Raw genomic sequence first — 27,790 nt, 5'->3', positions numbered from 1 at the left:
CATACATGAGCCTGTGTCAATATTCACATACATGAGCCTGTGTCAATATTCACATACATGAGCCTGTGTCAATATTCACATACATGAGCCTGTGTGGGCCACTCTTATTCAAACCACCACATCCCACCTCAAAAAAAAAATCACTGGGATGAAAGAAGACTTGGTTTCATGTTTAAGATCCCAAACCCTTTAAAACAAGTCTATTGTCCCTCAGGGATCTATAACACCAGCTATGGAAGTGTGTGGAGACAGGAGAATAGCTGGGTCTTGCTTCTTAGCCCAGCTAAGAAAACTTGAACCTCAGCTTCAGACTAAGAGAGAAACTCTGCCTCGGAGGAATAGGCAATGAGAGGACCCTGCATTGCGCTCTGCCTCTGTACACAGTCAGACATGCACTCACTCACACCAGAACAACACTGGCAGGCAAAGGCAGGCGGCAATCTCCAGGCTCATCAGAGATATGCACACTCAGTCTTGGACCCCATAACCACCCCAACCCTGATGAATGCGTCTGAAAGTTGTTTTGGGGAACTTTGGGCAGCAGAGTCACTATAGGGAAGGGAAATGTGCACAAGCTAACAAGGTCACGGCTTGGAACAGCAGACCTTACTTGTGTCTCGCTCAGACCATTGTCTGCACAGTCGCATGACCAAACTGAGTGGGGTCTGGGATGATGATGAGCACATAGTGTTTGATAGGGACAAGCAGCTGTCTTAGCCCAGAAAGTCTCTTTGTAGGCCAGCCTGGTCTACAAAGTGAGTTCCAGGACAGCCAGGGCTATACAGAGAAACCCTGTCTCAAAAAACCAATAAAATAAAATAAAATAAAATAAAATAAGAGTTGCCATGGTGTTTCTTCACAGCAGTAAAACCCAAAGACAATGTCTCTATGAAGGTGTTTCTGGTAAGGTTTAACCAAGACAAAAAGAAGGCCAGCTCTGGATGGCCCACCATCTAACGGGCTGAGAAACTGGACTGAATCCCGAGGGAAAGCTGAGTTCTAACATCCATGCCTAGAGAGGCTCGAGGGACAGCTGGGTGGCATCTGGGTGGCATGGCTGTTCCTTACAGTCGTGAGTCTCATGTTCATCTCCTGACTCTCACAAGCCTGTCTGAGTCTGTTCCTTCGAGATGGGCAATCCTTTTCTCCCAGTCTTTCCTGCCAGGCTTCCTTTGGCTGATCAGTGTCTGGGCGCTAGGCCAGCTCCCACTCTGGCCCAGGCCATCTAGAGGCTTATGATAGAAAAGTCTGGTACAAATTAAAACAGGCCTGGATGAGGCTGGGTCTTTCAGGAGCTCTGGCCACTCCATGGTTGTCTTAAGGCCTCAGCCAAGTGCTTCAAGTCTGTGCTGACATGAAAGCAGTTGGGCTGGTGGACTGGCAGCACCTCTGCTCGAGGCAGGCAGCAAGACTGGAGAGTCCAGCAGCGTCCAGGTAAGTGCTCCACCCCATCTCTCAACCCCCTAAGTATTCGTAGCAAATGAACATCAGGAGCAATCAATGCTCACAGGAAGAATTGAAGACCAGGTATGACGGTGCACGCCTTTATTCCTAGTACTCAGGAGGCAGAAGCAGGAGGTCTCTCACTGTGAGTTCAGAGCCATCCGGATCTCCTTTGCAAGTTCTAGGCCAGCTTGGGCTACATAATGAGACATTTGTCCCAAAGAAAGCAAAACAACAACAACAACAACAACAACAACAACTACAACAACAACAACAACAACAACAGAATTTAAAAGCCAGGATGTTGGAGTTGGAGTGACTGCTCTTCCAGAAGCCTAGTTTCAATTCCCAGTACCCACTGGTAGCTTTTAACTGTTAGAAAGTTCACTACCAGAGGGGACCGACTCCCTCTTCTGGTCCCTGTGGGAACTCCAAGCATGTGGTGCAAAAACACCTGCACGTAAAACAGCCATACATATAAAGTGGAAAAAAAAAAAAAGTGTACTGCTCATGCATAGGACCAGAGTTCAGTTCCCAGTATTTAAAACGGGCAGCTCACAACTGCCTGTAACTACAGCCCTATGGGGATCTGACACTCCCCAGGCACTTCAGTCATATGCACAGACCCATAACACACACACACACAAGCACATATAAATAAAATTATTATAAATATTTCATTTTTTTAAAAAGCCAGACATGGTGATACATGCTTGTTACTCCCACCCTCAGAAGGCTGAGGCAGGAGAATGTTTGGGGCCAGCCTGGGCTTCAGAATACCAGACAGCAAGGGCTATGTAGTAAGATTCTGTCTAAAAATCAAGAGATTTTAACAGATTCATAGGATACTTAAATAATGCGCCAGGGAGACGGAGGTCTTCCTAAGTGTCTCAGGATGACATGTTCTCACCACATTTGTGGCAGGAGGCACTGATGGGGATAAGCATAAGGCAGGGACGGTCCTAACCCTGTGGGTGACAGGATCTCGGCTGTGCTAGGGAAATAGGGGTGTTCACAGGTCAGTGGGCTGGAGACCTTGGTCTAGTCCAGCACTTGAGTGTGCGCCTCGTCGGGAGGTGGAGCCCCATCCAGGCCCCGCCTCCAGGTAACGGGGTCATTCTGGAGTCACTGAGGCTCTTCAGGGACATGGCCTTGTGTGCCGCGCCTCCTGCGCGCATGCGCCCATGGCCCCGGAAGCGATGCGCACAGCATCCGTCACTACGTCCCGGCGGGAGCGGGCAGAGTCGGTGGATGTATGTCCGCCGCTCCGGATATGGCTTCGGCGGGAGGCGGCGGCTCGGAGAGCGCCGCGCCCGAGGCGGATCGTCCCCAGCCGCGGCCGTTCCTCATCGGCGTGAGCGGCGGCACCGCTAGTGGCAAGGTGAGCGCCCTGCGCCTGGGCCTCGCGGAGGGACTGCCAGGCCGCGGGTTGGGGCGCCATTGCCTCTGGCCCAACCGCGGCACCTGTTGCTAGCAGCTAAGGGGGTCGTCCCCAGGGGCTGGCGGGTCACTCACTGCACAAGCTCACTTTTGGCACTTTCTGTCCCCAGTCAACAGTGTGTGAGAAGATCATGGAGCTGCTGGGACAGAACGAAGTGGACCGCCGGCAGCGCAAGTTGGTCATCCTGAGCCAGGACTGCTTCTACAAGGTTCTGACGGCCGAGCAAAAGGCCAAGGCTTTGAAGGGACAGTACAATTTTGACCACCCAGGTACATGGAGAATGTCTGCCTGGAGAGCTGGGGGTAGAGGATAAACTGCTGCGAGATGTGGGCTCTACAGAGATTGCAGACTGCCAGACAGATGCAGAGATGTGTATGGATTCAGACTGCTGGACCAGGGCTGTAGGAGATGTTTGTGGGATGCTTGCTGCCAGACCAAGGGCACACAGAGATGTTTGCTGGATGCAGACTGCCACGGAGGCGGTCCAGGGATGTGTACATAGGATGCAAAGTGCCAGACTGAGGCTGTCCAGAGAGAACTGCTGGACACCAACTGCCAAGGGGGGCGGGGATTGAGTGCAGCAGCAATGGGGCTCCATGAAACATTACCCTTATTTCCCTTGGTAGTGGGCCCACATGAAGGTAGGGTTTTCTGAATTCCGTGAGCCTGGAGTGACTCAAGATTTTTGCTTGAGCCACTTAGGAAGAAGGGGCCAGGAGATGTTGAGGATTATTTCTTGATGTATTGAAGTCTCTGCCCGGCACCTTGTTGCTGAGGAGCCCTTTGTACACCCTACCGCCTGCCTGACCTTTGGATTCCCCAAGCTGTCTCGGGGCAGTCAGTCTTCAGGGAGGCCAGTTGTAGAAACAGAGGTTAATCTGGTGCTCAGGCCTTGGAGCTTCCTGGTCTGGTAGGGGCCTGTGTTCCTGAAGGTTTAAGCTTTCCTAGGGACTCCTGAAGGTCAGAGAATAGGACTCTTAACTTTGTTTTGCCAGATACAGAGGAGCAGAGGCTCAAATGATCTCTTTCCCCCAGTGTCAGCCAATCAGAAAGTCTTTGTTCCAGTTTCTGATGGGACAACCTTATCCTTCATCCTGGGGTGTGCTGTGGGGTTCTCAGCACCCCTGGCTCCCAGCTGTGCTGCCCTTGGGCAGAGGTGGTCCTCCTCTGTCTGCTGCACCAGAGCAAATGGGCAGTCTGGCCTTCTCCTGTTTTTGTAGATGCTTTTGATAATGATCTGATGCACAAGACCCTGAAAAACATTGTTGAAGGCAAAACTGTAGAGGTCCCTACCTATGATTTTGTGACCCACTCAAGGTAAGCAGGTGGTTCCTGGGAGGGCTGTCACACCCAGTCCCATTGCAGACTGTCTCTAGTCAGGCCCCTTGTTACTAATGTGGGCGGGCCATCAAGCAGGGCCTAGCCTAGCCTCTCCCTGGCAGGTTACCAGAGACCACTGTGGTCTACCCAGCTGATGTGGTTCTGTTCGAGGGCATCTTGGTATTCTACACCCAAGAGATCCGAGACATGTTCCACCTGCGCCTCTTTGTGGATACAGACTCTGATGTTAGGCTGTCTCGAAGAGGTAAGGGCCTCTGGGTCCCTGGCTGGGGTTGGGGTTTTCCAGGAGTCCCAAGGAGGACGACATATGATGGTGCCTTGTTCCTGTTGCTACAGTTCTCCGGGATGTGCAACGAGGAAGGGACCTGGAGCAGATCTTGACTCAGTACACTGCCTTTGTGAAACCAGCCTTCGAGGAGTTCTGCCTGCCGGTATTGCCTTTATGCATTCAAAACCAAAAATGGGTGTCAGCTCTGTCCACCTGGGAGCTGTCTGCACTGTTTGCCAGTGTGTCTCAGACTAGACCCTGGTGTGACTGCATGGACTGTCAGCTCTGTCCGCCTGGGAGCTGTCTGCACTGTTGGCCTATGTGTCTCAGGCTAGACCCCGGTGTGCCTGTATGAGCTGTTCTCTTCCAAGCCTGGCCTGTGTGTCTTGCTCACTCCCCTGTGAACTAGAAAAATGGGACACAAATCCCTGTGCTGCCACTGAAAGAGCTGCCTTCCGGGTGCTGGGACTAAAGTGCACACCATTGCCAGGCCGTGGTGGCACACACGTCTAACCCCAGCACTCAGTAGGCAGAGGCAGACGGATCTCTGAGTTCTAGGTCAGCCTGGTCTACAGTGTGAGTTCCAGGACAGCCAGGGCTGTTAAATAGAGAAACCCATCTTGAATTGCCCCCACGCCCCTAAAGTGTGCTAAACTATTTTTTTCTTTAATACTTATGCTCTCTGAAGTTTCTGCAAAGTACAATGTGTGAAGTACAGGCTGTTGCAGTCTCTTACTTGTAGGCCTTTTGCTGAGTAGGTGATGAAAGGCAGCAAAACCCCAGCCTTGCACCTCAGCGTGACCCGAGCAGGGACAGCTGCCTCCTCCGTCCCTGATCCCTGTGGTACCACTGACATCCCCAGTTTCCTGACTCAGCTCTTCCCATCCTGCAAGCCCCACCAAAGCATTTCCCAGGCTGGTGGGAAGGGAAGTGGGTTTCAGTCCCTCTTCACCCCACCTGATGATCCTGCCACAGTGGCTACCAGCTCGGGGTTTGCTCTTCTCACCTTTCATGGAAAGAGTCTCTACTACCTTTAGCAACTTGTCTGTCACAGGGGACAGGCCTCCTTGACCCAAACCCACAGGTTGACAGCATCAGGACCCCCCCTGGGTCCACAGTATGTCCTCACCTTCTCTGGGCTTTGTCTGGTTCAACCAGGTTCCCTCAGCAGCCTTTCTCTCTGCTTGTCTCAGTTGTGTGTGCTGCAGTGTCACTGGCCTAAACAACTAAATCCTGAGAGCATGCAGGTGCCAAGTGCCATGCATATCTCCATGCAGGCCCATGCATGGCACAGCTCTTGCCCTGTCAGGCTCACTCCTACAGGACATTTGCAACTTTAGTCCCAATTTCAGAGGCCAGGAACTGTGGGTGGTGTCACCTACCCTGGATAGCAATTAAACTGTAATCAAGCAAGCACAGTGCAGCACTGACTCGCAGGTTCAGTCAGGGTTAATCTTCTCCTTCACTGTTCAGACCCCATCCCTCACCTGTCTGAGGCTGTCCCAACCTGCCAGTGCCACCAACATCCAGGCTTTCAGCCCCTGTTCCTGAGTACCTTAAAGTGACCCCGAGGAATCAGTCTCAAGAGAGCCTTCTCTATCTTTCAGACTAAGAAGTACGCTGATGTGATCATCCCTCGAGGGGTTGATAATATGGGTAAGAAAACCCCAGCCCCACACCCAAACCATGAAGCAGAGACTCTCATCTCCTGCCTTTGCTAAGGAGGCCGCCCAAGTGTGTGCATGGGGCCTGTCGCTGTTTATCTGGGACATGGGTTCATGTGTACTTTCCAAATACATAGAGCTGCTGGGCAGGGCATGTCAGGCTCTTCAGATGTGCTCAGTCCCACGTGCCCTCACAGCAGACCAAGCCAGGACGTTGGACTGCACCTGTCGGGTTGGGCGCCTTCTGCCTGGTGAGACATAAGGCTGGCTGATCAGGACTGCTGTGAGGCTGGAAGGCCCAGTGGCTTTCCTACACCATGAGTGTTTTGCAGGGTAGGGGAGAGAGGGGAGGCTGCAGCGCTGCAGCGGGGTGGGAGTGAGCCTCTGAGCCTTCCCCTTGATTACAGTGGCCATCAACCTGATCGTGCAACACATCCAGGACATCCTCAACGGGGACCTGTGCAAGCGGCACCGAGGCGGGCCCAACGGGCGCAACCACAAGAGGACCTTCCCCGAGCCAGGAGATCACCCTGGGGTGTTGGCCACTGGCAAGCGCTCACACCTGGAGTCTAGCAGCAGACCCCATTGAGGACCAGCATATGTAGGTTCCTCACAGACCCAGGATTAAGGGCCTGGGGACAACCACTGGCTCCTAAAAGCACAGTCAGGGATCCCTCTCAGTGGGACCTAGGGTGGCATCAGGACCAAAGCCTTCCTTGCACGGAGGGCAGACTCATGCTGACAGAGCATTCTGGGGTCCTCCCGTTCCTCTCATTGGAGGAGGCCACAGGTCTCTGGGTCACTGTCCCAAACAGCATAGTAAGCCCATGGTACCAGCTTCCCTGGGGGATGCAGGACACAAATCATGGGGCAAGAGGAAACAGCCCGGGCACTGGCTGGTCTGGTGTTGACAGTGAGCCCAAGGGAAGTGCTTCCCCGTATGGTGTGGCTTGTGTCCATGTTGCAGAAGTAAAGTTTGCAGAGATGTTAGATCCCTTGTTTGTTTTGTGGCAGGCTGTTTGTGAGCTCTGAACCTAGTTTTACAACCTACCACTGGGCTACGATCCAGTTTAAGGAGCCTGAGGCAGGGACCCTAAGGACTACCCACATGACTCTATCTGGGGGCCTGCATCTTGGGTAGATGGGAGTGGGCCATCAGTTCTCTTGTGGCTAAAACAGTGTCTCCCAATTCTGCAGGAAGCCTTGAACCAGGGGGCTGCCTGTGTACAAGTCACTTGGGTACAGTTCATGGCTAGCATGCCAGGCAGGCTCTCTCCAGCCAGGGAGCACTGCAGTGCAGAGGCAGGTGACCGTGGCTGCCTAAAGCCAGCCAGTCTCCTGCACACCCAGCTCAAGCTCCTGGCTTCACAAACGCTCCCTTCTGTGTTGTCAAGTTTGTCGTCCCTCCCATGGGATGGCTGTTTTTGGAAGTGTCCTTTGCTGTTGCCACAAGCCATGGCACGGGACGTCTCGTTTTATGTTCAATACAACTGTGGATCTCACAACAGCAGCTGAGCTGTGATGAGCTCAGGGCTGCCTTCTGCTAGTGCTGGGCTGGTTTTGTTGAACTGAAACCTCTCTTTGGAGGGAGAATCAATAAATAACATAAAACATTAACAATTTGTCCTGTTTTATTTACATTAAAGGTAAGGAAGTGTATGGACGACACCTTGGCGGTGGCAGTTAGGTGGCTGCAGTCTCCCAGGACTGAGTCTGTGTGGATGGCTGGCAGCTTTCAGGCTTTACAGAGGGTGGCTGTGCCTGCGCCCAATGAGGTGTGGCACTGTGGGCCCCATAAAGGACAGGGCTAAGGCCCCATAGTAGGCCCGCAGCTCGTCCTGAGTCTGCGCCCGACTCCTTCCCTGGCTGGGTGCCCCTCCTGCCTTGGTGGTTCCTACACTGGCAGTTCAAACTCTGGCTGGGTCAGAGTTGGGCCTCATGGGTGACGCTGTGGCTGGGCACATTCTTCACTGTGTGAAGAGAAATCAATTGTTTCAAACGAGGAACCAGTGGACAGGGCTCTTGAGGTGAAATTGGAATTAGTCCCTGGAGTTCCTCCTGGAACCTGGCAGTCCTGCCTGCTGAGGCTCCTGTTGGTGGGAGACAAACACATCTTTGAGGCTTTGACCTGCGTGCTTGTCTTCTGTGTTCTTGTTCTCTATTACTTTCGGATCAGAATATCCCAGCTGTCTTTCCAGCGAAGGGCCCGGAGCTCGCCTGGTGAGAGTGGCGTGTCCCCATAGGTTAGTGGGCGTAGCATGTTGGACACATGGCATGCGGAGGAATACCATGCTACAACCAGGGCACTGAAGACATTCCTCTGCAGCTGGGACCTGTGGGTAGCAGGGTACAGTGAGGTCAGAGACCTGGCTCATCTCCCCTCAGCATCCCTGCCTGGCCGTCCCCCAGGAATCTGATCTACCTGCTGACACCCACTGACACCTGTGGACTTACCTGTGTGCCCCCGACCCTTACCTGCTTACACACATTGTGCACAGCCCTCATCACTGCTTCTGGCTTTGCCATGACTACCCACAATGCCAGAGGTGTGTCCCACTCCGACTCCACATCAGGGTCCTCTGCTCTAACCAAAAGCTTTCTATCTGCAACATCCCACCAGGTCTGGGCGGCCCTGCTGCTGTCCTGGAATGAATGCTAAGCTCTTCCCGGTTTCACAGCCCCACACCTGCACAGATGGTCGCTGGCATGCTGCAGGACAATCGGGAGCAGCAGGATCTGGAAGGTGAGTGCCGGCAAGTAGTGGTAGAGGAAGAGCACCCTCTCCATCAGGAAGAAGGGCAGGTAGTTGAGTGCCCAGCCGCCAGTACACAGGGCTCCAGCCAGCACCCAGTGGGACCAGGCATCTATGGGAGGGTAGATCTCAGAGCAGCACCACCACTTTCCTAAGTCACATACTGTCCTCAGCACCTCACCCAACCCCCAAAGACTAAGTGGGCTGATTGATGACACTGGTGATTCCTCCTGAGCCTTGACAACCCTTTCTGCAAGTCTCCAGGATTGGGGTGAGGTCCGACCCAGCACTTCAAAGTCACAGCCAGCCTTAACTAACGACACTGTAAAGGCCAGGTTGTTTTCATCTGAGAATTCTGCTGGCAGATCTCTGGCAGCCACAAAGATACATTGTATTCAGCCCAGAAAGAAGGGAGAGTGTTTCTCAGTGTTTCTGAGATGAACAGAGATTACCGGGAAGGAGCCATACTGCTTCCCTGCTTCCCGCAGCCTTTAGGGGTGGGGCGGCTGCTGTGGCTGCTGTGGCTGCTGCTGTGGTTTTCTTTCCAAGTGAGTTTCTATCAGCTGCTCAGTCACTGCCCTTACACCTCTTGCTGGCTGCCTCGTTCATCCCAATGCTTGTAGCGCATGTCGGCGCCCTGGAACCAGGGCTCTGTCCCTCTTTGCTAAAGTTTCCATTGTCATGTGGAGCTTAACTGCCACAGTTCAGGGCCCCTACCTGTAAAAACAGGGGCCCAGGGCCTTGGGTTCTAGGAAAGGTGCCTGTCACCTATGTACAATGTGCTCCTATCCAGGGAGGGTACACTAACCCTCAGGGAGGTCACAGATGCTCCTTCGCCGGCGGAGCAGGTACCAGAAGAAGAATAGGGTGTAGACCACTGTGGCAAGGCTGGCTGAAGTCCAGATCACGATGTTCCCAAGCAAGTGGATCTGAGCCTGAAATCACAGGCAGTCAGGGCTGGCGACTGCCCCCTCACTCCAGGCAGAGGGCAGTGGCCATAGGAGAGAACAAATGCACTTTGGCAGAGTCCAAAGCCACACAAGAGCATCTGGACCTCCGTAGCCGGGGAACAAATCTGGATGAACCTGTTCCCAGGGCCTCTCTTCTAGACAAGAACTAACTTCCTCCGTCTTGTTTGTCAAAACTGAAATCAGGAGTAATGGAGACTTGGGGCACTGGGCTCTGTGCATGCCGTGCTCACACTGCCGCCCAGATCTGCCCACAGTCCCAGTTCATTTGAAATTGTGTCCTAAGCAGCCCAGCCTGGCCTCAAACGTACCATCCCTGTCTACCTGCCGAGCCGAGATTGCAAGAGTGTGTCTGCCTGGCTGGGAATTCCTCTTTTAACAACAAAGCTATTCATAGGAAGGTCATAGAAAAGACCAGAAAGAGAATCCATGTTTACACACACAGCTGCGGGGCAGCCCTGGGACTGGCTCAGCTCCACTGGCTGTGCAGGCTGGGGAGGTTAGGGTTTACTTAGTGAGCCCCTGCCAGCACTGCTTCCAGGCAACCCCACGCTGCTCCATCCCAGTCTGCAGTGGCTCGAGGAAGCAGAAGCAGACCCCGCCAGCTTAGTGGCTGGGTGGTACAGGGGAAACATAAAATGCTCTGACAGGAGTGGGCAGAAGTGGGCTTCCCTCTGCAGGCAGCAGGAGAGGGAGGCCTTGCTCTTTGGCCTTCAACTGCCCCAGTGTCCAAACAAAAGCACCTTCTGAGCCTCTGCTATGGAGAAATCCTGGCCACCTACAGGAGCCCGACGGACCCACACATGCTTACTTACACTGGTCCTGGGATGTAGCCAATAGGCGATGTTGGTGTCCAGCGTGAGCCACTCCAGCGGGGTGGAGCTGTACTGGTGTTCCAAGTCCTCATTCTTCAGCGTCAGCATCTTCCACTGCCACAGGAGAAAGCACACACAGGTTGCAGAAGATGATCATTGCCTCTAGCTGCCATAATGTCATGGTGTATCACTAAACCGCTATCCCTTGTATGCCAACCACCCAGCCTAAGTTCAATCAGCAATGCTGCCGGTGGGGCCCCTGCAAGCTGACCTGGGCTGTTGGTAGGGGTCCTGACTGCACACATTCCAGCATCTGCCCTGCAGACTGCGACAGGAATCTTGCCACAGACTTGAGTGTCTGACTGACTTACCTAGGGCTCTGTGAGATGAATGTGACCCATTCTGACCTGACGGGAGGCCTGAAGACACCCTGACTTTATTGCAATGTCACATGGGTACAATAACTCCTTGGCCCTGACCTACTACGTGCAGGTCCATGGGGCCTGAAGTTGGGAGAGACACTCATTCTGCTGCAGACTCTCAAGTTCCAGGTTCAAGTCCTTTGAACTTCAGAGCCCAGCAACAGCACGCTGCGCCGTCAAGGGCAGAAATCAGCTCCCACAGAGCAAGGGCAGGCGGGCGGGCGTCCCTTCAGGCACTCATCACCTGTAACTCCGAGAATCTGGCCATGAAGCTGAGGTTCCTGCTGATATCGAGCTGAGTGGGCGAGTGGAGCTCCAGCTCCCTCTCCTTCTGCTCATGGCCTGACAGTAGACAAGGACAAGACACAGAGAGGCTGAAGAGGGGAGGACAGAAGCTGCCACCAGCCTTCCCATATCCAGGGGGACACCTCACCAAACCGCATCACCCCATAGGTTCCCACACCCCACACTCCTCGGCCAAGACACTATTAGTACACTCTGGGATGCAGGAGCCTCCTCCGCAGGCCCGGAGCACAAACGCCTTATTACTCGTGGATCAGTGCAAGGGACTCAGCCAAACAGAATGGAGGAACCTAGGTCCCTCCAAACCCAGCGTTGCTTTGACGTTTCCTTGAGTGGCACCAGATCCACAGAGACAAGCAAATGCCTGTGGCCCAGAGCTTTGATGACTCACTTTTGCCATACCGGTGTTCTTCCACATTCCATACCATGCTCTCGTGGTAGCCCGGTGACGACTTCTCCCCAACTACCTCCAACTGCCGGAACCCCCAGTCAGGGAGGTGAGCCCCGCTCAGCTAGTAAAACCAAGAAAGGCAATGAGCATGACAGAGTGGGCTGACCCCACTGGTGTGTCAGCAGGTCCCTGCCCCAGGTCTTCCTAAGATTCTTCTCCCCCTGCGTGTACTATAAAACAGGGAGACGTTCATCACTTGGCAGCTATGTGAGCACAGGCCTCAACAGCTCCAGGAATAGTCTGGGTGAGGCTAGGCCTGACAGGCATACCTGAGCTACCCTTTACCTTCAAGATGGCGGATGTGTTCACATGTACAAAGCGCACTTCTGACAAGATAGTCTTCCAGGTGTCCCGCTTGGACTCTCTGTTCACAATGTCCTGCAGAACCAGAACCTGTCAGCTTGGGGGGCTGGCAGTGGAGCACTTGCCTAGCATTGGTGAGGCCCTGGGTTGCATCCCCAGCACCACAGACCATATAAACCTAAATATGACTAGTCAGTTGTGCATCCCTTTGTAGATCGTATGTGTTAAATAGCAACTGAAAGACCAGACACCCATGGCTTCTTGGCCTTTTGCCTAAGATAAGTGAAGAGCAGTCACACAGCTATGAAATCAGTTTGGTCTGGGCTAATCTCTCCAGCAAAGGAAGCACAGGTCGCTAGCCAGTCCTTGGCACTACAGACCCTCCACGACCCCATACGCCCTCACAACACAGCACTTGAGCTAGCCACGGGAACTCAAAAGACACCTATTCAGACAAGAGGACACAGAACTCTAGCCAAAACAGGGATGGTTCCTAGAAAAGCCATCCTGGGCCAGGCAGCGGCTCCTGAGGCCTGCTCCCCTTTCTGGAGGCTCCATCGGGGGTAAGTGGTACTCAAAGGGCTGCCAGGAAGGGGGCAGGGGTACAATGGAGCCACTGGCAGCAAGCTGGCAGGGAGGTCAGTGAGACTCGGTGCCATTCCTCCTGAGACAGCTTCCCACGAGAAGGGACACCTGCCTTTCATCAGTCAGGCCTACTCGGGAGGGATTAGGCAGCAGGATGGAAATGGCCATGGACGTGTGCCACACATCCAAGGGGAAAACAGGTAACGGTGGGTCAGGTGTGCCGATGAAAGCAGCCCCCCAGACAAGACCTGTGCTGGTGAAGGCAGCAAACTGGCATGGTGCTACCTAGGAAGGCCGTGGAGAGCTTTTGGGGCCGCTTGGTAGGAATTTGACATTGGGCCAGGACGAGGAAGTACTTCAGGCAAGAATAACACTTTGGGCCAGGACAGGGAAGGAACACTACTAGCAGGAGCCAGGAGAGCAGATGACTGTCACCAGAAGGGCACTGTCGCAGTGAAATCGCCTTCTGATGGCCAAGGCCCTCACCAGGAAACTGCTTGTGCTCCTGTTGACTATGGGTAAGAACTGGCTGGGAGGCTTCCCCTGGGACACAGGAGTGGCAGAGGCTGCCATGTCTGTGGTGGGAGGGTGTCTTACTTAGCTTTAATTATCAATGTGACAAAGCCCAGAGTCTTTTGAGGAGGGAGTCTCAACTGAGGGGGGGCTGTCCACATTAGACTGTCCTACTGGCATATTTGTGAGGGAGTGACCTTGGCTGTTACTTGCTGTGGGAAACCCCAGCCCACTGTGGGTGGTTCCATTCCCTGGGCAGATCCTGGGCATAAAAGCCTGAATGTGGGAGTGAGCCAGTGACAGTGCTCCTCCACAATTTCAGTAAGTTCCTGCCCTGACTCGCAGAGGGGTGGACTGTAGCTTAACCCTTTCCTCTCTAAGTTGCATTTGACACAGCACCAGAAAGAAACTAGGCCAGAGGGTGAAATGTGAACAGTCCAGGAGGCAGCTCCAGCTGGAACAGCCCTGACCCGAAAGGCCCTCGCAGGGAAGACACAGCATGTGGAACTTTCCCAATCCATGCCTGAGGGCCCAGAGAACTCTCGGCCTGATGAGGTGGCTGCTCCTCATGGGGACATCTCAGACTTGCTAAATCAAAGTTTCTTATCCAAGCTTCCATTTGAACCCTTCATCTGAGGAGGCATTCTGGGTACTCTGAGGTAGGAAGCAGGTGCTCTCACTGACCGCCATGAGACCCTGCTGCATCCAGGCCAGCACGGAACTCACCAGTTTCCAGAGGTTCTGGGCAGGCATGGAGATGTTATAGTCAATGTAGCAGGAGACTTCTTGAGAATGGGGGCTCAGTGGGGCTGCGACATCGTGCCTGCAAGAGCAGAGCAGAGCTATTCCTTAAGAGTGTCACTAAGGGAAAAACAGTGCCTTTGGAAACCAAGCCTGCTCTGCCTGCCAAGGCTAGAAAAGCTGGCCACAAATGCAGCTCCGACAGAGGCTACGTATCTGGGATGCAGGCCACCCAAGGCAGGCTTTAATGGTCAACATGACACAGCCTAAAGTCATCTGAGAACCAAGACTCAACTGCGGGACTGCCCAGATCCAACCGCCTTGTTGGTGTATCTGTGAGGGAGGGTCTTCATTGTGTGTGTCCAGAATTGATGTCAAACAATTAGATGGGTGTCACTCTTTGGACAGGTGAACAAATGTGAGAATAGAATGTCTGTTCCAGGAACTGGAAGTCTGAGTCTAAGAACTGGCCCCAGTGTATCACTGGTCTGGCAGAACTCGGAAAAGGAGTATAGTACTGTTGTCCCTGGGTGAGATGGGCACAGTGGTCTCACGCTGAGACAGCAGGCTACTCTGTGTGGGTCAGCCTCAGTGTTCACAAGCAGCCTGTCACCTCCAGGCTACTCAGGCAGGACTCACTTCATTTCAGGATGCACCAGGCACCTGAAGAGGCCCAGCAGTGAGCAGTGGATGATGGGCTGCCAGACAGAGCGAGTGTCAGAATAAGATCTATAGGAGGACAGTGCAGGCAGGTTTCTGGTAAGGTGACCTTAGGTACCCCAGCAGTAAAGAGAGTGGGGCAGCCCTGAGGTGCTGTGATACTTACTTCAGGGCTACCAGGGAGGCCAAGTGATGGGGTGACACTAGTCAGGGTCACTAGGAGCCTCAGGAGAGCTGAGAGGGTCACTAGAGAGAGGGCTGTGGGCAGAAAAGCCATGAAGCCCACTGTGTATTCTCACGGGAGTGAGGTGGAGGCAGAAGTCAGGATGATGGAAACAGGCTGAGTGGGATGTAGACAGAGTGAAGGAGACCCTGACAGAACCGGCATCGGGGCACTCACGTGTTAAGGAGGCGGGTGGTCATGCCGTGAACGAGCTGTACAATGTCTCCATGTCTCACAGGCCGGGGAGGGTTGTTTACCACCAGCTGGTGTCTAGGAAGACAGTGCTGTCAGGCTGACACGCAGCCCCCTTTTGATAAGCATTATGGGATGCTGAGACTGAAGTCTCCCAGCAGACACTTGGGAATCAAGGCACTTGTGTTTCCTTTAAAGCTTCTCAACCTAAGGTCACTCGCCTAACTGCCAAGTGTGATGCCATCTGCCACTGTCACACTGTCTATGAAGAACACACTAACTGCTTCGCCCACCTCATATTTTCATGTTGACAGCATACTCTTTTTCATACCTCAAAAAATAAATAAATAAAAATTAAGCACCTATCTGGGTGGGGGGTATACACCCACAGTCCCAGTGGTTAGGAGGCTCAGGCTCTTGAGAGGACTGAGAGTTTGAGGCAAGGCTTGGCTACAAGGAGAGATGCTATCTCAAAAACAAAACAGGAAAAAGAAAGACAAAACACAAAACCAAACAAGTAGACAAGCCACCCTAACCCTTAGAACTTATCAAGTCCCCAGTGCTGGGGAAACAGCTGGACAGGACAGACAGGGTCAAGGTCAGGGTGGCCTCACTCACTGTTGTGAGTCAGAAAAACAGATATGTAGATGTGGAAACCAAGTCAGCAACCATATGAGGTTGGACACAGGCCAGCCTGGGGAAAAGAGACAGGAGAGGCGGGTACACGTTTGTGTAGACTGGCCTAGGAGGCCTCCTAAAAGGGCCCAGCCTTCATATTCTTGAGATGGCCAAGGGCCTGATGTAGTGAGGTGCTCCTGGAGGTTATGGTAGCAGTCTCAAGGGCAGGAACTAGAGTCCATAGGGCCAGGACACCGGGGAAGGCAGGGAAGGAGAGTGCCCAGTATAAGGCCTCCTAGAGGCTGCCTGGGCTGGCATCAGAGTGAGGGATGGAGGGTGAATGCTGGTAAAAAATGAATCTCAGGGCTAGAGAAATGGCTCAGAGGTTAAGAGCACTGACTGCTCTTCCAAAGGTCCTGAGTTTAAATCCCAGCAACCACATGGTGGCTCACGACCATCTGTAAAGGGATCTGATGCCCTCTCCTGGTATGTCTGAAGACAGCAACAGTGTACTCACATACATAAAAATAAATAAATCTTAAAAAAAAAAAAAAAGAAGAATCTTATTGATAGGCAGACTATCAGCCAGGCTGCACACAGAACGAGCACAGAGAGGCCCCCACACTAGGTCCTCTTGAGGGGAGCAGACACAATTCCTGTCACAGTTCCTAAGAGAAGCTAAGTCAGGTCACCGAGGACGGCGACCCGGCCCTGGCCTCACATTAACAGCTGGCAGCAGATACTCAAGCTCTGGGAAAAAGGGGTCTCTAGCCAGGAAGCACTAGGACTCAGCAGAACGGTCTGTCAGTCACGATGGATGGACCAATGAGCTCTGAGGAAACCACACTCACCGCCCAGGATCCTTGACGATCCACCAATTATTGATGTCTTTGAAGGGATAACAGGTCACCTGTTGCTGGTGGGAGCTGCCACGGCCATTCTCATATCTGTGTGAGATGTCAACAAAGAAGACACCTGAAGCGGGTGGCTCTCTAGTGGTCTCTGCAGAGAACACCCAGTAGGAAGTTTTATTCAACAATACAGGGGCCAGAGAACATGGAACAAACAGGCAGAGTTGCTCCGAGGCACTGGAGGAGGTGTGGTTGGCATGCCTCAGTCCTCCTAGTGTTTCATACTAGATACTACAAAAGGCCTGGGCCTGGGCCTGGGCCTGGGCCTGGGCCTGAGCCTGAGCCTGGGCCTGAGCCTAGGCCTGGGCCTGGGCCCTGCTGCCTTTGTCTCTCTAAACTTGATCACAGAAAATGACAGCTCTTAGCAAACTGGGAGAATGTAAAACATTTGTGATTACAAATTAAAATTGTCACTTTCCTTACATCATGGGATAGGTGTTCTTGTGCGAATGAAGCCAGCAGGGCAAGGGTTTGCCAGAGACGCTCTTCAGAGTGACCTGGGAACCAAAGGCCACCTCCAGGGGTTGGCCTTGGGTGATGCGGGCAAGCCCTCCCTAAGACACATAGAAAAGGTCTTAGATAAGCTCAGGAGGCCAAGCATCCCACCCGATGGCTCCACAGACAGGAGGAGGAGTCAGGCTCAGCAGCAGCTGCCCTTTCTATGGGGCTGTCTTATTGGACCAAGGCCAACAATCCTAAACTGACAGATGGGGTGGTGGCAGACATGATCAGATAATTAGTTGTAACCCATCAACTTGGGTCCTACTGAACTACAATTATAAGTAGGTGTGTGTTCCCTGGCATTCCGGTGACTTTCCCACCACACACTCCTTATGACTATCAACGCTGTGATCAAGGCAAGTGACTGTGTTTAAGAGATGAGGAGATGAGACCAGGGTACAGTGACATGCAGATGTGACCATCAGTAGAGCCAGCATGAGCAGGCCTGCTCAAGGCTACACCCCTCACCACCACACCTGGTACATTTTATGGGTCAGTACTCTTTTAGCTGAGATGTTGGAACCAGAAGTGTTCTAATTTGGGGCAGTTGGGGAGCCACCCACAATCTGAAGGTGCAAAATGCAAAACACTCTGTAATCTGAAGGTGTCTTGAGTGTCCTTGCAAGCACTCACAAAGTTCTGAAGATCTCAGCTTGTTGATTGCAGACTTCCACGTTAGGGGCGCTCAGCCTGGGTACACCCATAGCTAGCTAGTGTCATGTACACGGGCTTGAGTCTGTCTCATGAGGTGTCTAACTGCAAGTCAGGCTATGAGAGCAGCTTCTCTTACTCCTACACAATCAGTATTTCACAATTCCTTTAAAAACACCAACATGGGCCTGTTGATGGTGGCACACGTCTTTAATCCCAAACTGAGGAGGCAGAGGCAGGCAGATCTCTGAGTTCAAGGCCAGCCTGATCCACAGCATGATTTCAGGACAGCCAGGGCTATAATGAGAAACTGTTCCTTACAACAAACAAACATGAACATGCAACATGGCTGCTTCAGTTCTTGACGTTTGCAGCACTGCTCCCTCACGCTATATTTTTATCTATTTATCTACCTGGTATCCACTCATTTGGTTACTGAAAACAAAGTCTCGAAATGGAGCCCTAGCTGCCCTGCCCCACCTTTCCCTCCTGAGGGCTACAGATCCCGCATTGTTCACATAGACGCTGAGCCTGACTGTCTTTGCTCTGTGTGCTTCTTACCTCCAAGCTGGCCTGGAAGGCGCTGGACATGATTTGGTCATGGGGCCCAGAGCGGTAGAGCAGCCTCAGGTGGACATAGAAGAAGAGTAAGTACAGGAAGACTGGGACGACCAGCAGAGCCACGATTCTGGCGAGCAAGTGACTGAGCACGCGCATCTGCCAGGGGGGAGAGGATAGGTCGTTCTATCTGCAGAGTGCTGTGGCCATTTCCAGAACCTGCATGGAGGCTTAGGGAAGTTCCTGAGAAACTCTGAAGCCCTCTCTCCCAGGTAGATGCTGCTAGAAGCTCACAGGGGAGCCAGCTTCCCTACTCCCTGCTCCTGAAGCCTTGAAGATCCTCTTCTTCTTCTCCTTCTCCTTCTTCTCCTTCTCCTCCTTCTTCTTCTTTTTTAATTTTTAATTTTATTATTTATCTTATGTATGTGAGTTCATTGTCAGCCTCTTCAGATATGTCAGAAGAGGGCATCAGATCCCATTACAGATGGCTGTGAGCCACCATGTGGTTGCTGGGAATTGAACTCAGGACCTTTGGAAGAGCAGTTAGTGCTCGTAACCACTGTGCCATCTCACCAGCCCTGAGGGTACAGAGGCTCCACTTCTTTAAGCCAACTACTCCCTAGGACAGCTTGACACCCCCATCCCCAAATATGGCAGAGGCAGATTCACGAGGCCCTGGTGTGACCACCTACATTTGATAAGGTCTGGTCTCCGATCAGGTTCCATGTGTGGACAGCTGCAATGCCGAGCACGAGCAGGTAGGTGAAAATCCCCATGTATTTGATCCTGAAAAAGACAGAATTAAAATGAGGTTACAAGACAGACAAGGCCACAGACAGGAAGAATACTATCCAAGTCAGGGGCTCTAACTCACCCAACTGCACAGGAACAAGAGACCCCGGTCAGCAGTAGCCACAGCCACCAGTGCACTGAAAAAGGGCTGAACAAAACAGGAGAAAACAGAAGAACAAGGAAGCAGTCACCGGACTCATCCCACAGGTCGGGGCCATGGAGCTTGTCTGAGCAGTTTCTACTTGGCCAGTCCTACTGGGTACCAGCCACAATAAAAAGAACCACACCTCCCCATTTGGGTCTCAGAAGAACTTTCCTTTTTGTCAGGAAAACAAATTTCCTGTGAGTTAAAGTTAAAAAAGGATGTACTTATGAAACCATGGGCTAAGGGTCAACCTGAAGTATTAAGTAACCTAAGGCACTCTGTAAGCAACTCCTCAAAGTAAAAAACACTCCCAGTCACCCAGAGCAGGCGCAGGTACCCCTGTAACCCATCACCCTGGAGGCTGACATGAGGCATGGCTGCCAGCTAAGGCTCCGCAGTCAGACCCTGACTCAAAAATGAAGGAAACAATCTAGAATCTCTTTTCCTCCTAACAAGAAGTGTGTCTCTCTTTCCATACCTGTGTGTCTGGGAGTTGAAGAACTTCAGATAGGACAACACGGCCAACAGGTTAAAAAATATCAGTATGGACTCCAACAGCATGAGCCTGGACTGAGTGATCAGGGCGTTCTCTGTCACAGAGACAAACAGTTGTCAGCACTGAGCAGCCCAAGCTGCTGTGAATACAGAACCAGTCCTAGGAGGGGCACACAGCCGTGTCTCCAGAGACTGCACAGAGAGCATCCTCTACGGATGCCAGTTTCTGTGTATACATAAAACCTTCCACATATCCTGCTGCACATTTAAAGGCATTATATATTATCAAAAATCCCTAATACAATGTAAATGGCACATAGTTACTTTATGGTCTTGTTAAGGGAACAACAACTTATTTTATGCTGGCATGTATGTATGTGTGTGCACCATGTGCCCAGTGCATGTGGAAGTCAAGAGAGGGCATTGGATTCCCTAGAACTGAAGTTAGTAAGTTATCACTCGGAAGCTAGGAACCAAACTCTACAAGCGCAGTAATTGCTCTTGACCTCTGAGCTACTTCTGCAGTCACCAAGAAGAAAATCTTTATGTTGATGCAGAAGGAAGTTTTGAAAAAAAAAAATGGGAACCTATTCTTGCTGTGTTGCCCAGACTGACTGCACACATAAGACTCTTCTGCCTCAGGCTTCCCAGTGCTAGGATTACAGGCCCAGCATGAACCACCATGGGATATTTTTTGCTTTTGTGCTGGGGCTGCACCCAGGGCCTCGTAAATGCTAGGCAAGTACCCAATCACCAGGTTACAGCCCCAAGTTTGGGGCTATTTTCTTTAGGTATTAATTAAATAAAAATACTTGTGTATATGAATTGTATGACTGTGTATGCCATGGTGTCTATGTGCCTTCAAGTACTGTCTGGCAACCCCCACCTTTAATATACCACCATGGCCACATTTCCACTTCCAAAAAGTGTCTGACATTACAGTCCATCAAAGAGGGCATCCCAAAGTGGGGCACATCTGGAATCTGGATGAAGCAGATGTATTCACTAGGGCAGCACACATACACTAGGGCAGCACACACACTCTCAGCACACACACTAGGGAAGCACACACACTAAGGCAGTACAAATGGGCAGCGCTCACACTCTCAACATACACACTAGGGCAGCCCACACTACCACAGGCACTACTCCCAAGTGTCATGTTGAAATGTCCCAAAGTGCTTGGTTTTCTTTTCCTGTTCTCTTCACAGGCAGGTGGGCAGTGACCCAAGGCTTACCAATGAGCATCAGCAGGGCGGCTCCCATGGCAGCACCGTGGGAAAAGTGGAGCTCTAGCACTATCTGGTAGGCCATGGGCACTGACAGGGCCCCAGCAAGCGCTGGCAGCAGGCGTAAGGACCATATAGGCACATTGCTACTGTACTCTGGAAAGGAATCACATAGCAGAGCTGAGAGCTTGCCTACTGACACAGCAGCTCACAGACTGGCAAATGCAATCTTACAAAACTGGGAGGCACATGAGCTACTGAGGGTGTAAACTTGGGGTAAAGTCTTTGAAATGAGCTTGGGAATTTGATTGGTGGGTAGTTTTTAGAGACTGGGTTTCACCACTGGCTATGGTGATGAACACCTTAAATCCTAGCACTTGAGAGGGAGGATGATCGTGAGTTCAAGGCCAGCCTGGTCTACATACTGAGTTCCAAGCCAGCCTAGACTACATAGTGAGAGCCTGCTTGTCTAGGGTGTCAGACTCCTGAGTTCAGGTGATCCTCCTGCCTCAGCCTCTCTGGGTAGTAAACATCAGCTCTGCAGTCGAGGTGCCAGCTCTCACCGGGCACAGATGTGATGAGGGAGGGTTCCAAAATTAATGTTGATTTGGCATATGTACCCCAAGTAGCTTCTAAAAACATTATGGCCACAAAGTTTATACATATACAGTGGCTGCCAAATGCCACAGGACACATATACCAAGAGCCAGGGATGGAAAAATTACAATCACAAAGCACTTAAAACTTTAAGCAGACTTTTCTTTCTTTCTTTTTTTTTGGTTTTTCGAGACAGGGTTTCTCTGTATAGCCCTGGCTGTCCTGGAACTCCCTCTGTAGACCAGGCTGGCCTCGAACTCAGAAATCCGCCTGCCTCTGCCTCCCGAGTGCTGGGATTAAAGACATGCGCCACCACGCCCGGCCAGACTTTTCTTTCCTTTTCTTTCTTTCTTTTTTGGTTTTTCGAGACAGGGTTTCTCTGTATAGCCCTGGCTGTCCTGGAACTCACTCTGTAGACCAGGCTGGCCTTGAACTCAGAAATCCACCTGCCTCTGCCTCCCAAGTGCTGGGATTACAGGCGTGCGCCACCACTGCCTGGCCTTTTCTTTCTTTTTATCCTTTATTTATGTACATGGGTATTTGCATATATGACTGTATATGCCTGGCCATGATGGCAAACACCTTGGAACTGGAGTTACGGATGGTTGGGCACCATCATGTGGGTGCTGGCAACCACGTCCTGAACCTCCGGAAGAGCAGCAGTGCTCTTAACTGCTGAGCCATCCCTCCTGCCCCTTTAACCAGATGGTCCCTTGTACACAAACACCCAGCTGTATCCTGGCTCAGAGTAGTAAAAGGTTAAGTGCTGGGTCTGGGGATGGGCATCACGTCTCTATTCTTTCATATGTAGATTCATAAGGAGAGTTAAAATCCTTACCTGCTCCAATTCGGTTCCACAGAAAGTTACCATCGAATCCCCCTAACCAACCTAAAACAAAACATTTGGAACATGGGCCAAACAAGGTAAGAAAACAAGTTATGACCTGTGCCCTTGAAAAGTTTATTTGATAAGCTTATACTCCAGGGCCTCCCAGGCCCTGACCGGTGCGCTTACCCACCTCCTAAGCTTATACTCCAGGGCCTCCCAGGCCCTGACTGCTGTGCTTACCCACCTCCTAAGCTTATATTCCAGGGCCTCCCAGGCCCTGACCGTTGCGCTTACCCACCTCCTAAGGCCAGCAGCATGTGGCCAAATGGTGGTCCACTGTCATCCAGAAAGAAGATGCGCTTCATGTAGAAGGAAATGTACTGCCCATAATAGACTTCGTCGAAACTATAAACAAACACAAAACCCGCCTTTATAGCCAACTAGAAAACTGAGCTGTTATTTAAGCTTTTAAAAATATTTATTTTTTTGTGTATGGGTATTTTCCCTGTATGGCTATACATCACATGTGTGTAGTGTCCACAGAGGGCAGAAGAGGGGATCAGATCCTCTGGAACTAGAGTTGGTGGCAGTTGTGAGACTCAAGTAGATGCTGGGAACTGAACCCAGGTCCTCTGTAAGAGCTGCCAGTACTGAGTCATGTCTTAATCTTAATTGTAAACACAGACAGGAAAATAAAGCCTCATGTTTCCAGCTGACTTCAGGTAAGTGAAGAGCCAGGGTCAGATCCTTTGTTCCAACTGTATTCTGTCCCCAAACACTAAGACACACACAGCATCATTTAGCCCATAGGAACATGGTGGGAAATTTACCAAGCCCAGTGAGCATGCATGTCTTGTGGAGAGCCTATTTCTTTCTCTAGTTTTTTCTTCCCTGCATGGATGTGTATGTGATATACAGGCAGTTATGTGTAGGCATGCTCGTGTATGAAAGTGCGTGCACATATGTGCAGGCCCCTGGCCACTCTCCATTTTATTAACCGAGACACTCATCAGTCTGAAGCTTGTCATTTGGTTAGTCTGCCTAGCTAGCTTGCTCCAGAGAGTCCCTGCCTAGCTGGCAGCATGCTGGGATTACAGATGGAACACACTGCCCACATGGCATGTGAGGGAGTGCTTAGAGTCTGAACGCTGGTCCTCACACTTGTATAACAAGTGCTTTACCCACTGAGCCACTTCCCCAGCCTCCCCACAGCTTTTGACTTAGGTATGTGTAGGCCAAGCTCCTGACCAGGAGCCTTGAGGCTAATCCCATCTCATACTCTCACTGGCCACCAGCACCTTTCTACAGCTGTGGACTGGAGCAGAACTAAAGATCTAATTGAAAGGGAGTCAAATGCGGAAGGAAGAATGACACCGAAGCTTCTTCAGATAATGAGAGACATTAGGTCTTAGGTGTGATAATGCTACCGTGGTTATGTGTTCTTTGTTTTCGAGAATCCTCATCTTGCCAGGCAGTAGTGGGACACACCTTTAATCCTAGCACTTGGGAGGCAAAGGCAGGCAGATTTCTGAATTTGAGGCCAGCCTGGCCTACAGAGTGAGTTCCAGGACAGCCAGGGCTATGCAGAGAAACCCTGTCTCGAAAAACCAAAAACCAAACAAACAAACAACCCCCAACCTCCCCCACAAAAAAGAATCCTCATCTTGGAGCTGGAGAGATGGTTAAGGCATGTGCTGATTTTAAACGGAGGACCTGGGTTCAGATCCCAGAACTCAGGCAGATCTCAAAGACCTGGATCTTGAGCTCCAAAGGATCTGCCATCCTCTTCTGAGTCTGAAGGCACAAGTGCACATGCACAGATGGACAGACAGACAGATAGACACACATACACTCTTAAATAATCCTCATCTTTCAGATGTATATAGTGAATTAGTCATAAATATGTCTAGATTCTTCTTCAAATTAATCTCCTCTAAGGGGGCTGCTGAGGTCATCAGTCTACCCATGTATATCTATCTGACCCCTATAACAAAGTAGAAGAGAATGCCTGTATTAGCTAATACACATACCCTCTCAATAACAACAGCATAGTTCCCTTAGAAACAAATTCATCAAACTGCCATCATTCAACTGGCTAAGGAAAAGTGAGGCTGGAAACTGACAGACCAAAACTTTCTTACTACAGTCCTATAAGGTAAGCCCTAAAATGTATGTATTCCAGTGGTTGTTCTGGGGGACAAACGGGCCACACCCACACTGCTTTCGATGACTATTTCTGGTTGTCACCTTGACTACATTTGGAATGATCTACAATCCAGAAGTTGAGTGTACATCTATGAGAGATCTTTTGCTGAAGATGGGTGGATCTACTTCTAGTCTGGACCTTTAAGGCAGGAAGGCACACTAGTTTAATCCAGATTTTGAGGTGGGAAGACACACCTTTAATTTGCACCACACCTTCTGCTGAAAATCCATTTAAAGACACAGAAGCAGGAAGTTTTCCTCTGAGCCTGCTTGCCCTCACCTTGCTAGCAAGTCCATTCCTTCCTTGGCACTAGAGCCTACTTCTTTGGGAAGCCAGAATATACTGAAGACCAGCTGAGACACCCAGCCATGTGTACTGAGCAGAAAACTACTGGAGTCCTGGACTTTTCCATTCACAGTCAGCGATTGTTGGATTAGCTGGACTGCAGCCAGTAAGTCGTCATTCCAATAAATCATATGTATATATGATATATATGTATACTATATTTATTTACATATACACACATGCAAACATAGAGTGTTCTTCTTAAGTTGTTACTCTAGAGAACCCTGAGCAATACACTGCTAAAACATCCATCACCAAGAGACCCAAGAAACCCAGAATGCACTGTATGGCAAGGTGATTCCTGTTACTAATTACAATGCCTCTTGGATCATTGACTCTCCTCCCCGATCTCTACTTACACCACAGCCCGAGGGTAGGAGAGTTGCCATAGTCGGGTAAGTAGTCCCAGGCCAGTCAGAGCTACCAAGTTCAAATTGATGTCAACAGTCACCACTAGAGGCCGTTTCAAAAATCTTAACATTTTGCAGAAAAGCCAGCTCGGGAGGACTCCCTGGAAAAGAGGGAAAGAACTACCATTAAAGTAAACGGACAGCAGCCCGGGAAGGCACAAACGAGGCCACAGGGTCCTAAAGCCGCCTGGCGTCACGATGAATTTACAGCATAGCGGGTTGAGTTAATAGAACCAGAAGGACTCTTCCAGAACATACCTGCTGGAGAATTACAGTTGTGTTCAAGCACAGGGTATACATAAAAACACTTGAGGGGTGAATTCAGGAATCTCAGAACTGGATACTCATTTCTACAAGTCATTCCAAAAACACCTGCTGGGCACTAGCTAGGAACAAGGCTGCTAATGAATGAAGTGGCCTCTCTTGTCCCTTCCTAATGTGGTTGAAAACTAAGACCCTGGGGAGCTCTGGGCACTGTCATAGCCCAGTGACCTGGATGGACTTTTCCCTCTTCTGGAGGCATTCCTCTCCTCCTAGAGTTGCTTGTGCCCCGAGCCCGTTCTTTCTTTACAGTTCTTCCCACTCTGGCTTTTACAAGAGGCCGCCCTGGAAACGCCTTGCTCGGCCAGGATCGGAACATCCACCAACCGTAGCGCGCCGCCCCCAAGCCGGATCCCAGACCCCAGGAGGGCTCTCAAATCTGGCACTACAAAACCTACGAGCGTTTCTTCGAGTCCCGCAGAGTGGCTCCCCATGTGGAGCCAGGCCTGCGAACCGCCAGGCAGGCTCGACCGTTGGGGGCGAGGCCGCTCGATTACTCTGCAGCGCCCACGGATCGACGCTCAACTAGTTGTGTCTGCGCGGCCGACAGACTCTGCGGCGCGCGTGCGCAGCCGGAGCGCGAGGTAGCGGTGCGCATGCGCGGCGAGCTCACCGGCCATCAAAGTTGGGCTGCTGACTGTCCTATCCTTAGGGTTCCCTTTCCCCTTTTTAATAAAGCACAGTGTGTTTCCACAAGCTGTTCACGTGCTCGGAGCTCTCCGTTTCGGGCCTCGCGTCTACTTTAGCGGTTTCGTTACGCAGCGCGTTGACTGACGGGCAGGAGTAATAGCTTTGAAGCCTCGGGTGCGTTGTACCTCCTGGAGCTGTTAGTGGTGGATCGCTTTTTCCTCAACTCTTCCCACACTGGAATGCCTACAAGCTGTCTGTCCCTCCTCCTCCCCAAGGTCTCAGGCTCGCTATGTAGAGGAGGATGGCTTTGAACTACTGCCTCTGCTTCCTCATGCTTTCTTAGGTGGGTGGGTATTACAATCATGCTCAGGTGGCAAGCCAAGCCCGAACCGACCAGTTAGCTTAGCATTGGGTAACATCCGGTTTAAGATTGTAGCAATGGGGCTGGGCGATCGCTCAGTGGTTAGGAGCATTGGATGCTCTTAAAGAGGACCTTGATTCCATTTCCAGCACCCACATGACAGCTCAGAATCATCTGGAACCGCAGTTCCAGAGAATCTGTCACCAGGCAGTCAAGTGGTATGCAGATACATATAAAATGCGTTAGACAAGCGTGCACGGAATTGTTTGTTCATTGTTTAAGCATAGTCTACCCCACAACATAGTCTACCCAAGTTCCTGCAAAGAAAGGGCGCCAGAAGATTGGAGAGTGAGCTCTTTGGGTCCCAAAAGTTTAGTCTGATCATGTAAGCCATGCTGGTGCTTCAGGACAGCTCAAAGGTACTCAGCTTCAGGAGGAAATTGTGTTGCTTGCTGGAAACCTGAGGTATGTATGTGGCTTTAAAAGCTAGTGGATGCTACTACCCAGACCCTTGCCTGTTCTGTAGCAAGAGGCTTATGCCTGGGGGCCTGGGGTTTCTCATGCACTGCCTTTGGCTTTGTTTTGTTTGTTGTAATGCTGGCTGGCCTACAACCATATGCTCACCAGTGACTTCTGAATCCACACCACCCTTCACTAGTGTTAACAAATGACATTTCATAAATAAAAATGTCCAGATAGCCTTGCACTTAGGTTCCAGACCTCAGTGATGACTGAGCCTGAACCTATCTATATGAATCCCCCTGACCTTTTCCTACCCCAGATCTAATTTTTTCTTCCACAGAAGTACAGTGCAGTCCTCCACTTGTTCCTATAGAAACCCAGATAGCAATCAGGCAGGAAGTACAGGATAGGATGTTCATGGGTTGGCCCACAGAGAGGACAAGGCTTCTTGGTGCTGCCCATTTTTGAGATGTGCCTTAACCACAGGCTGCCTGTTGTGGTAGAGGGTCCCTGAGACCCAGTGTAAAGAAAAAAAAAAGTCCATGAAGACCAACTAATGTCTTTGAATATGTATTAATTTGTATGATCTGCAACCCCTTCCTTGCTTAGCCTTCTCAGAGACCCTGAAGGAAAGACATGTGTCC

The 27,790-nt window shown here is 51.2% G+C and overlaps 2 protein-coding genes across 3 annotated transcripts; one reads left to right on the top strand and one right to left on the bottom strand.

The window, feature by feature from the left end:
* Positions 1 to 2,633: 2,633 nt before the first annotated feature.
* On the top strand, positions 2,634 to 7,774 carry Uck1 (uridine-cytidine kinase 1). The gene is made up of 7 exons (XM_021182793.1): positions 2,634 to 2,824; positions 2,994 to 3,153; positions 4,105 to 4,201; positions 4,327 to 4,469; positions 4,562 to 4,656; positions 6,101 to 6,149; positions 6,565 to 7,774. Exons 1-7 carry the CDS (start codon positions 2,699 to 2,701, stop codon positions 6,744 to 6,746), a joined length of 852 nt encoding a protein of 283 aa, XP_021038452.1. The 5' UTR covers positions 2,634 to 2,698; the 3' UTR covers positions 6,747 to 7,774.
* Pomt1 (protein O-mannosyltransferase 1) lies at positions 7,771 to 26,243 on the bottom strand. Of its 2 annotated transcripts, none has more exons than XM_021182784.2 (20): positions 26,092 to 26,243; positions 25,322 to 25,473; positions 22,710 to 22,816; positions 22,421 to 22,471; positions 20,995 to 21,141; positions 19,740 to 19,851; positions 19,199 to 19,264; positions 19,017 to 19,110; positions 18,328 to 18,483; positions 17,038 to 17,168; positions 16,555 to 16,650; positions 15,071 to 15,163; positions 13,996 to 14,092; positions 12,154 to 12,246; positions 11,809 to 11,929; positions 11,359 to 11,456; positions 10,693 to 10,806; positions 9,718 to 9,844; positions 8,844 to 9,021; positions 7,771 to 8,490 (listed from the first exon to the last, which is right to left on the bottom strand). In XM_021182784.2, exons 1-20 carry the CDS (start codon positions 26,125 to 26,127, stop codon positions 8,319 to 8,321), a joined length of 2,241 nt encoding a protein of 746 aa, XP_021038443.1. In that variant the 5' UTR covers positions 26,128 to 26,243; the 3' UTR covers positions 7,771 to 8,318. The 2 variants fall into 2 exon arrangements, with proteins under 2 accessions (XP_021038443.1, XP_029329840.1); XM_029473980.1 differs by lacking the exon at positions 26,092 to 26,243 and adding an exon at positions 25,631 to 26,039 and having other exon boundaries at positions 7,775 to 8,490.
* Between the last annotated feature and the right edge of the window lie 1,547 nt (positions 26,244 to 27,790).

The sequence above is a fragment of the Mus caroli genome, chromosome 2, assembly GCF_900094665.2.
Source record: "Mus caroli chromosome 2, CAROLI_EIJ_v1.1, whole genome shotgun sequence".
Classification (NCBI taxonomy): domain Eukaryota; kingdom Metazoa; phylum Chordata; class Mammalia; order Rodentia; family Muridae; genus Mus; species Mus caroli.
This window is presented reverse-complemented; position numbering and strand designations above follow the sequence as displayed.

Bases quoted from the DNA above. Each gene is read 5' to 3' on its own strand.
- Uck1 (XM_021182793.1), top strand. From the start codon at position 2,699: ATGTCCGCCGCTCCGGATATGGCTTCGGCGGGAGGCGGCGGCTCGGAG. The intron at 3,154-4,104 runs GTACATGGAGAA...CTGTTTTTGTAG, and splicing joins GTACAATTTTGACCACCCAG to ATGCTTTTGATAATGATCTG. The intron at 4,470-4,561 runs GTAAGGGCCTCT...CTGTTGCTACAG, and splicing joins TGTTAGGCTGTCTCGAAGAG to TTCTCCGGGATGTGCAACGA.
- Pomt1 (XM_029473980.1), bottom strand. From the start codon at position 25,672: ATGTATACCCTGTGCTTGAACACAACTGTAATTCTCCAGCAG. The intron at 21,142-22,420 runs GTAAGGATTTTA...ATTCCTTTCCAG, and splicing joins GTGGAACCGAATTGGAGCAG to AGTACAGTAGCAATGTGCCT. The intron at 19,265-19,739 runs GTATGGAAAGAG...TGTTTTGTTCAG, and splicing joins TTCAACTCCCAGACACACAG to CCCTTTTTCAGTGCACTGGT.